This window comes from Epinephelus moara, chromosome 14, assembly GCF_006386435.1.
Source record: "Epinephelus moara isolate mb chromosome 14, YSFRI_EMoa_1.0, whole genome shotgun sequence".
Lineage (NCBI taxonomy): Eukaryota > Metazoa > Chordata > Actinopteri > Perciformes > Serranidae > Epinephelus > Epinephelus moara.
The window spans coordinates 17,679,480-17,689,002 of NC_065519.1; the positions used below are offsets into that span (position 1 = coordinate 17,679,480).

A 9,523-nucleotide genomic window follows, 5' to 3' on the forward strand; every position below is an offset into this window, starting at 1 on the left:
CCTACCAGGAGATCCACTTTCAAACAAGCTTAAAAGTCTAGTGATTTCCTCCCTTTTTCAGTCTTGTGTTATCACTGACTACACAGCTATCTAAAGAAAGAAGGGGAAAAGACAGATGTGCAAAGTAGACAGAGAAAAAAGGGAATGAAATGGATTAACAGAGGTGCCTTCAGATCCTCTTTTCATGCCTGAAAGGAACAGTAATTAGCTCTGTGTGCTAGATTGAGAGAGACAGTTTTACAACGAGCAGGAGAAAAAGAAAAAGTAGATTCAGCTCCCTTTGGAGAACCACTGACATCCCTTTACCTCATCAGCTTTGTCAGTTAATACCTTCGCTTACATCCGCTCTTCTTCCTCTGCAGCAGTTACACGGGAAGAACCTGCTGTTCAGCGACGGCTACATACTGAAGGAAGACATCGGCATGGGCTCCTTCTCCGTCTGTAAACGATGCGTCCACAAAGCCACCAACACAGAATACGCTGTCAAGGTATGAACACGCATACAGACATATGACTTGATACCACATAATGGGATGGTTAAACCCAAAGTCAAAAATACACACTTTCCCTCATACCTGTGGTACTTTTTATCAGTCTAGATTGTTTTGGTGTGAGTTGCCAAGTGTTGGAGATATCAGCTGTTGTAATGTCTGCCTTCTCTCAAAGATAATGGAACTAGATGGCGCTCTGCTTGTGGTGCTTTTTTTCCATATTTTATATTAAATTTACATCTCAAAAAGAATATTACATATAAAAAACAGACGAACAGACATACTAGACCCACATACAAAAAACCCACCCAAAAAACAAACAAGAATAGGATACATTTTGTTGATCTTTTCTGTGGAGTAATGTTATCTATGCATGACTTAAAACTGAATCAACTGCAGTCTAGCATTATTTGAGCTTAGATGGATCCTCTTCATCCTCTCATTCCACACCTCCTCAGTGAACTCTACACCAAGATCTGCCTCCCATGCAGATTTGATACGGTTTGATGAAATAACAGTCACATGACAGTCACCGTGCAGAAGGAAGCGTGCATCTACTCATGGATAAGAGGCTTGTGCTTGTGATAGCGCAAGAAGCAAACATTAATGGCATCCTCTTCAGCTGAGCTTTAACAGTTTAAGCCTAGTTCACATTACGCGATTTTCACCACGATTTGTCGCAGAGGATCTTGAGAGCCACCTTGGGTCGGCGGTGAGTCAGCAGATAGTCTGCCACGACGAGTCCTCGTGTGAACAAGCCTGCGAGCATGTCGCCCCCTTGTCTGCGACTGAGACTGGATATCTGGCTAGAAAACTGGTGACACGACAGCACGCAGGAGGACGGAAGAAATGTGAGGAAGACAAGCCGGCAACAGGGTTGCCAGGTCCGCTTATTAGCTGCGACTTTGGGCTTGTTTTTTTGTAAAGTTGCTTACAAATATTGGTAGTTGCGGGTTGCAGTTTTTTGTTTCTAAAGTGGAGTTGCTTATTTGGGCTTGCTTTCTAAAAGCCGCCTTTCTCTCTCTATATATATCTGTCACTTCTTTTGGGCGTGTTTCCATAGCCCTGGTTGCTTGTTTCTCTCCCATGATCTGGCAACACTGACAAGCCGGCAAGCAACAACAACAATGGCTGCGTCCACAGGATCACGGGGAGCGCGGCCCTGGAAGCAGATCTGATTCAACACTGGGAAGAATATCCATGCCTTTACCATGTGTCGTGTCCAAGTTAAAAAACGTAGTTTGGCGACGTCACCGCGTTATCTGGGGCTCTGTCGGCGAGGGCACAGTGGAGAAATCTTGTGGTTTGCACACACAGGTCGTAACGCAGTTGGCGAGACTCCCGCTGACAGAAACACATGTTGCCAGGTATGAACACTCAAAAGATTTCGATAGTCTCTGCGACGCAAAATCAGGGTGAAAATCGTGTAATGTGAACTAGGCTTTAGCTAGCTCAGTGGTGCTAGGTGAGCTAGTAGTAGATGCACGCTTCCTTCGGTATGGTGAAACAGTTGATGGGTGTAGTTTGGTAGAAAGTAAATAGTTCCGACATGAAACTGCTCACAACAAGGTCTGTGGATTATCTTGAGTAACCAGGTCATGATTTCTGGAAAGAGACATTGCTGTTGAGTTTTTCAAATGTATTTTTTTGGCGCTTTGAGCACCACAAACAGAGTGCCATCTACATCTATTATATTTGAGAGAAGGCAGACATCTCTACGGCCGATATCTCAAGTTCACGGCAACTCGCACCGAAACAATCTAGACTGATTTACAGCGCTACAGGTAAGAGGGAAAATGTGTATTTTTAAGTCTTGAAATATTAACTTTTCATCTCTGTTTTTGTGATTGACAGATGATTGACAAGACCAGTACAGACCCCTCAGAGGAGATTGAGATTCTACTTAGATATGGACAGCACCCCAACATCATAACACTGAAGGATGTGAGTATAATAGCATGCACTCATATCACAGTAGTGTTTGCCTAGGGCGGTAAGTGTGCTGAATGTCACAGCTGGTGATATGATAATGTGTATGTTTCTGTCTCAGGTGTACGACAATGGTAAGCAGGTGTTCATGGTGACGGAGCTGATGCGTGGAGGAGAGCTGCTGGATCGGATCCTTAAACAGAAGTTTTTTTCGGAGAGGGAGGCCAGCGCTGTGCTTCATACCATCACCAAGACTGTAGAGTACCTGCACTCACAGGGGGTGAGGACACTTAGAAACACTAATGGTGCCAGTGTCTTCTGGGGACACAAACATCTGCATGAAGCTCAAACCAACCCCTCTCTTCTGTCTGTATCACTCCCTCCTGTTTTGTTCCGTCCTCCAGGTGGTGCACAGAGACCTGAAGCCCAGCAACATCCTCTACGTTGATGAATCAGGGAATCCAGAGTCTATCAGGATCTGTGACTTTGGCTTTGCTAAGCAACTGCGTGCCAACAACGGCCTGCTGATGACCCCGTGCTACACCGCTAACTTTGTAGCTCCTGAGGTGAGCCGAGTCACTTGTCAGTCTCATTCCTTGAATGCTGTTGAAACTTCACAGTGTTAGACTGTTGCATTAAATGTGAACCTCATTATAGGTGTTGAAGCGTCAGGGCTACGATGAAGGATGTGACATCTGGAGTCTGGGAGTCTTACTGTACACCATGCTGGCTGGGTGAATACCAACTCTTAAACCTTTTTCTTGACAGTTTTTTCTTTCTCGCTGCTCTTCATACTCACTCTGTGATCTGTCTCTTTTCCCTCCACCAGTTTTACTCCATTTGCCAACGGACCTGAGGACACTCCGAATGAGATCCTGAACAGGATAGGCAATGGTCACTTCAGTCTGACTGGTGGCAACTGGGACACTGTGTCTGAGGCTGCCAAGGTAGACCTGACTGGCACAGGGGTGTGATTTATTCTAGGGGAAGAGAAGACATGTCGCCCTTCAGTTTCTCAGTGCAAAAACAAAAAACAATGTTATATATAGAAACAAAACAAGAGTAACTGTGCACACTAGAACCACATGGAAACAGCACCCCATCAAGCTCCCAGTCCCCCTTTAAACTCTCCTGCTCTCATTCAAAGCAGTTAATACCCTTTTTCCATTACCACTTTCGGTCGCACCAAGTCAAACCATGCTGCACCAATTTATTTTTCAATTATCAGTTAAGGCACACTGTGCCGGTCCAAGATGCACCAGAAATAGACCTTCTCTGGGGCAGGGCCAAAAGCCGGCCAGCCACCCACAAGTGGGTAATGGTGACGTCTCGCCAACCACAGCCAATCCCTGATGACCCCCCTTCTCCCCCTGAAATAGGCGTTTCTGTTTGTGTTTGTAGCTTCTAACTGAATCTCTGGTTTGAAGTTTAGTTTCTCTCCTGCATACTGTTTTATCGGTGTCTCGTGAAGTTCCTGCTAATGAAAACCATCATTTCCTTATTTTGCAGCTTCACAATAAAAGCTTTTACATAACAAAATAACAGGGACATTTATTGTGAAGAATACATAGGAAATGAAATGTTTACCACTGAGTCAGCAGCACTTTGTTAGCAGCTTTTCTTCAATAAAGGAAAGTCTAATAATATGGCAGGGAGGAAGAGTAAAAGCAGAAACAGCCACAGTGAGATGTTCGATGTAGAGCTGTAAACAACAGGCTCTTACTGCACCTCTGTAAACAGCTCAGCTCCAACAGGTGACTTCTTTGTGCTGGAAAAACGCTTGCAGCAAAATAACAAAGGACTTGAGCTGTGGATCCGCCCGCTGCTTTTAAATGTCACCGCTCAAGACAAGCTCGTTATCAGTTAAAGACGCACCTTTAAGTGCAGCACTCGGCTGGCGTGCCAAGTCAAACCAAACCAAGCCAAGCCAGCACATGAGCAAGTTTCGCCCCTGGACTGACATCTCTTTTGCTCATGTTCCTCATAGATAACTCAAGTTTCCTTCTGTCACAAGTTCATATTTATTGTGTGCTCCTTTTAGGAACTTGTGTCCAAGATGCTTCATGTGGACCCCCATCAGAGACTGACTGCTAAGCAGGTCCTCAAACATCCCTGGATTGTCCAGAGAGACAAGCTACCCAACAGCCAGCTCCCACACCAGGACCCCAAACTGGTCAAGGTAACAGATATGAAAGGAATACTTCCCCAAAATGACTATATCAAATTACTCACCTCAATGTTACACTTAATTTCTGAAGAAAACTTTTCTCACAATGCCTGCGGATGACTGAAGAATCCAGAAATTTCGAAAATTCTTGATGAATTAAAATCATCGGGGTCCACGTTTAACAAAGGCAAAACTATAACAAAACATCTTTTTTACGAACTTGTGTTGTATAATTCAAGTCTCATTTGTCCAGGCGAATGCTCGGTACTTTCCTAATTGATCGTCTTCTCCAACAGGGAACTGAACTAAAATTGATCCATGTTTTTTTTCAAAACCAGACTCCATTAACAAAAGCAGACAGCATGCAAGAAAAACGTTTTCTGAACTAATTTAAGGGGACACAAAGTGAGTAAAGCAGGATTTATACTTGTGCATCAGCTCTATACAGACCCTATGCCGTAGCCTACGCATGTGGCCTACGCCTATGTGAGCATTTATACTTGTGCCATGGTGTGTCAGTGTCACTCTGCAGTTACACCTCTGAAACACTGGTCGGTGGTGGGGATTCTTTGAAGTGCTGTAAACTTTAGTTGATTCAAAACACACCCAAAACACACATTTAACATGGCTTAGCAACAATTTCAAACACAAGTACACAAATCAGCTTCACTATAACTCGCAGCATTCACAAACAAACACTTGTCTTTATCTGGACACATTTTCCCCACAAATACAACATGCTAATGTTATTAGCTCAAGCCTATGGCATTTTACATTGTATAACAAATACAACATGCTAATGTTATTAGCTCAAGCCTATGGCATTTTACATTGTATAAATTAGCCTAGTGGTTAGCGGACTCTTCCTCTACTCATATGAAGCCAGGGACAACAGCAACATTTAACAAAGCTAACATGACAAAATTTGGCTCCATTACAGCTCACAAGGTTCACTGACAAAACAACTGTTGTGTACTAAACATGTTTTCCAAACAAATACAACATGCTAACGTTATTAGCACAAGCCTTTGGCATTTTACATCGTATAAATTAGCCTAGCAGCTAGTGGAAATTTCCTCTACTCATATAAAGTCAGGATAAATCACACACAAGATGGTGTAGGGTACAGCGTAGGCTCTTCGTCAACGTAGAGTAAGGCATCGATTCGATGCAGAAGTATAAATCCTGCTTAACTGATATACAAATATAATTGCTTTTGTGGTTTTCCTTTTCAAACCAACATCATGAATAGTTGGTTATTTGAGCTACAATCACCATACTACTTTTTCTGCACAGGGTGCGATGGCAGCCACCTACTCTGCCCTGAAGAACTCCCAACCAACCCCAGAGCTAAAGCCAATTGAAAGCTCCTTCCTAGCTCAGAGGCGCGTCAAGAAGCTTCCCTCCACCTCCCTGTAGAGACTCAAAACAACCACTCGGCTCACTGGAGACTGACCAAAACTGCACCTCCTGGCTCCAACCACCCAGTCAGCTTGCACGGGGACTCAAGTGTCCACCCGCCTCTACCAGCCAAGGAACACTGACTGTGGTCCTGCCCCCATCTTGTGACATCAGTTGTCTGCTATCATCCTCCTTGTTCGGGCTCGTCAGCTGCTGTCTGCCAGTCCCCTTGGACTAGCAAAAGATCGTGAAGATAGCTGGGGGGCGATGAGGGCAAAAAAAAAATGGCTGCAGGTTTTTGGCAGATGTATTAGTGCTGTGTGTGGGTGTGTGTGTGTATGTGTGAGTGAGTGTGTTCGTGCATGACCAGCCACAGAGTCGATGCAGCCATGTTTTTCGATTGTGACAATGACGGTTTTCTCTCCTCATCATTGCTGTGATTGGTTGTCATCCAGCTTGCTGCACGCCTGTCCGTCTGCCTGTTTCGTTGTTCGTCTTCTTGTTCTTTTTGTAAAGTTGATGAGCTTTATATTACCGGGTGTGCTGCCAAATCAACCTGTGCCGACAGCACAACAACACAGTACTGTCCAACTGCTGTTCAATGTTTTTTGAAAGAGCATTATTAACATGAATATTAAACATTTCTGCCATAAATGCCTCCTTGGCTTCGGTACAGCCAGGACACGTGGATTCTGGGAAATGTCAAATGCTGATGTTTTGGTTAATGTCACTCTATGCTTGTGTTTTGTTTTACAGAGTGTGAGGGTGTGTGTGTGTGTGTGTGTGTGTTTGCGTGTGTGTGTGTGTGTGTGTGTGTGTGTGTGTGTGTCAGTTGCATGACTTGCAGAGTGTGTGTGTGTGTGTGTGTGTGTGTGTGTGTGTGTGTGTGTGTGTGTGTGCTGTCTTGCGGGATGCTGCAGGGTCATGTGCATGGTCCGGTGACGTGATGATGTCATGTGGCTTCCTTGTTTCTCTCTGCTCCCTTTTCTCTGCTTGGTCAACCTGCTGGCAACCATTTGAGATGTCTATTATTTTTATTACTACAAAAACTAGTAAAATAGGTGGCTTTCTGTGAAAGAAAACTTGCCCAAGGAACAATGTGGCATGTTAAAATTCTGTATTTGCTTTGTTTTCTCGTTTTCTTTTCCACTGTGTTTCTTGGATAATGCATATTGAATGCTGTTTCCTGTGTTGGCTGCTTTCGTTGTTGCTTCGTTTTGTTTTTTCTTTTTGTCCAAAGAACGTGGTGATTAAAAATAGTGAAAGACACGCTGAGCACATCACAGTCTGTGGACTTTAATGCCGTACAGGTCTCTCCTTCTGTTTCGGGATGTGAAAGGGAGGAGCTTGGCTAACTGTGTCTGTAATTGAAGCACTCCAACACAGCCTCTCTCCCCCTTTAAAAACTGTCAGATCACTGGTTGTTAATATCACACAGACCCTCAGCAGTCTCGTGTTTAACTCTTTCATACGTGGTATTTAAATCATTCCATTGACTCTGTTGATTATATATCTTGTTTTCATTTTATTGAGCCTATATTTGAGACATCCTGAAGAAGAGTGAGTGTGTGTCATTGTAAGTAGCTTCACAGGATAGGTCCTGCTTTCAGCTCGGTGCCTGGGCCTACAGGTGAGGCAGAATGTCTTACATGGATAACACATGATGAACAAACCAAATGGCCTGTACGCGTGTAGAAGGGAAGACCTGTGTGGCTAAATAATCAATGAACCAGCTGTCTTACCTCAAAAGGGATCAAAGTTATATTCTAATTCTTGTTTGGTGGCAAAACTCTCCCTCCTTTGACTAAATTTATGGTAAGATGTTATTGTATGATAAAGATGAAGATTTTTATATCTTACAAATATTAAAAATTCAGTTGCTACGACAAAAAGTGTCTCTCTTGTTCTGTTTTAGTTTTACCCTAAAGTGATTTAGCATTTGTTATTTGGGTGACTCTAAATTGTCCGTAGATGTGAATGTGAGTGTCAATGTTTGTCTCTATGTGTCAGCCCTGTGATAATCTGGCGACCTGTCTAGGGTGTACCCCACCTTTCGCCCAATCTCAGCTGGGATAGGCTCCAACCCCCTTAAGACCCCTAACAGGATAAGCAGTTACAGAGAATGTATGAATAAATGAATGAATATTTTATTCCATTTTTTGTAAACAATACAACATCAGTATTGCAATGTATTGTCATGCATGTTTCGTCCTACTGTCCTGCTGTTCCGGTGGACTGTTGTGTTTTTCTCATGTCGTCAAAAGCATTTTTCAATCTGCCATCTACCTGATTTCATGTGAACGCAACAATGCCTTTGACTCAATAAGGAACAAACCAGATCAAGTGAAAAGTAAAGAGACACTTCAGACATTTACAATAACAATCTGAGTTGCTCTGTGGCAAAAATAACCACTTTTAATGGACATACAGTGACGATGGTCAGTTGACCCATTTGCCTCCATTGCAGCTCGTTCTGCAGCTCTGAAACGCTGCAGGCTCCCTCAGTACAGGACCCATTTCAAAAATAGTTGCTCACATCAGTCTTTTTGATCACTTTACACTGGAAAATAAAAACGGGGGTTGAAAAATGCAGAAGTTATCCTTTAATAGCATCTAGCCTTTAGGTTGCAGAACTGAAACTTCTCCTGAGTGCCAAGTGTGTAGGAGAACTACGGTGTGAAAATGCCAATGACCCTATCTAGAGCTAGTGTTTAGTTTGTCTGTTCTGACCTCTGCGGGAGCTACACTGGCTCATTCTAAGTTAACGAGAACAATTCTTTGTTTCAGGTGATTATAAACTAATGAAAACATAAATTCAATGTACCATTTCTGCCCGTAGATGCCTCTTAAATTCACACACTGGACCTTTAATGATTCTGGATAATGTATGATGTATGATTGTGCTTCGCTGCAGAGGCTGCTATGTGGGGATACTCTACTCTTATGATGTCAAGTGCCCCCACTTTGGAAAAACACTGGAAGCAATGGCACATGATTAACGCCACCTGCTGCCCAGCTGCACTTTGATTTGGTTTTTGTTGTTGTTATGTGCTCGTAGTAGGCAGAGTCTTGCATATGAGGATGTCTGTTTTATGAAGAAAAGGTTGAGATTACACACTTTGGTGCCCACAAGCCGTGGGATATTGTTATAAACTGAACTACTGGTAAAATAATTCTAATGATAATCAGATTAAATGTGGACTGGTACTAGATCTCCAGGGGAAAAGATCTCAAGCATCTTTCTGAGAGGATTGCCAAACATGAAAGCAGCAGGAAGATGCCATAAAAGTGTATCTGTGGCAGAGCTAATGTGGCTACCCCAAACTGACACAGCAAGATGGAGAAGAGACAGCAAGATGGAGAACAGGTATGTGCCCAGTCGGATTATAACCTGTGTTCAGCTGCGTGGGAAAGGTAAAATAGCGCATTGTGTCAAACAGTGAAATTATGTAATTTTATGGTTTTGTACCTGTGCAAAGCAGTCATTGCCCCACTACTGGCTGGAATATATACGCTTTATAAACATGAGGTTGCA

At 43.3% G+C, this 9,523-nt stretch overlaps 1 protein-coding gene across 3 annotated transcripts in view; it reads left to right on the forward strand.

The window, feature by feature from the left end:
* Nucleotides 1-7,880, forward strand: part of LOC126401386 (ribosomal protein S6 kinase 2 alpha) — an 83,478-nt gene extending 75,598 nt beyond the window's left edge. For all 3 annotated transcript variants that reach the window (XM_050062610.1, XM_050062611.1, XM_050062609.1), the window contains 8 exons: nt 363-488; nt 2,346-2,435; nt 2,542-2,700; nt 2,825-2,986; nt 3,078-3,154; nt 3,250-3,367; nt 4,462-4,599; nt 5,884-7,880. In XM_050062610.1, the coding sequence (XP_049918567.1) occupies nt 363-488; nt 2,346-2,435; nt 2,542-2,700; nt 2,825-2,986; nt 3,078-3,154; nt 3,250-3,367; nt 4,462-4,599; nt 5,884-6,006 (993 nt within the window). In that variant the 3' untranslated portion in view covers nt 6,007-7,880. The remainder of the gene's footprint in view (nt 1-362; nt 489-2,345; nt 2,436-2,541; nt 2,701-2,824; nt 2,987-3,077; nt 3,155-3,249; nt 3,368-4,461; nt 4,600-5,883) is intronic.
* The last annotated feature ends 1,643 nt before the right edge of the window (nt 7,881-9,523 follow it).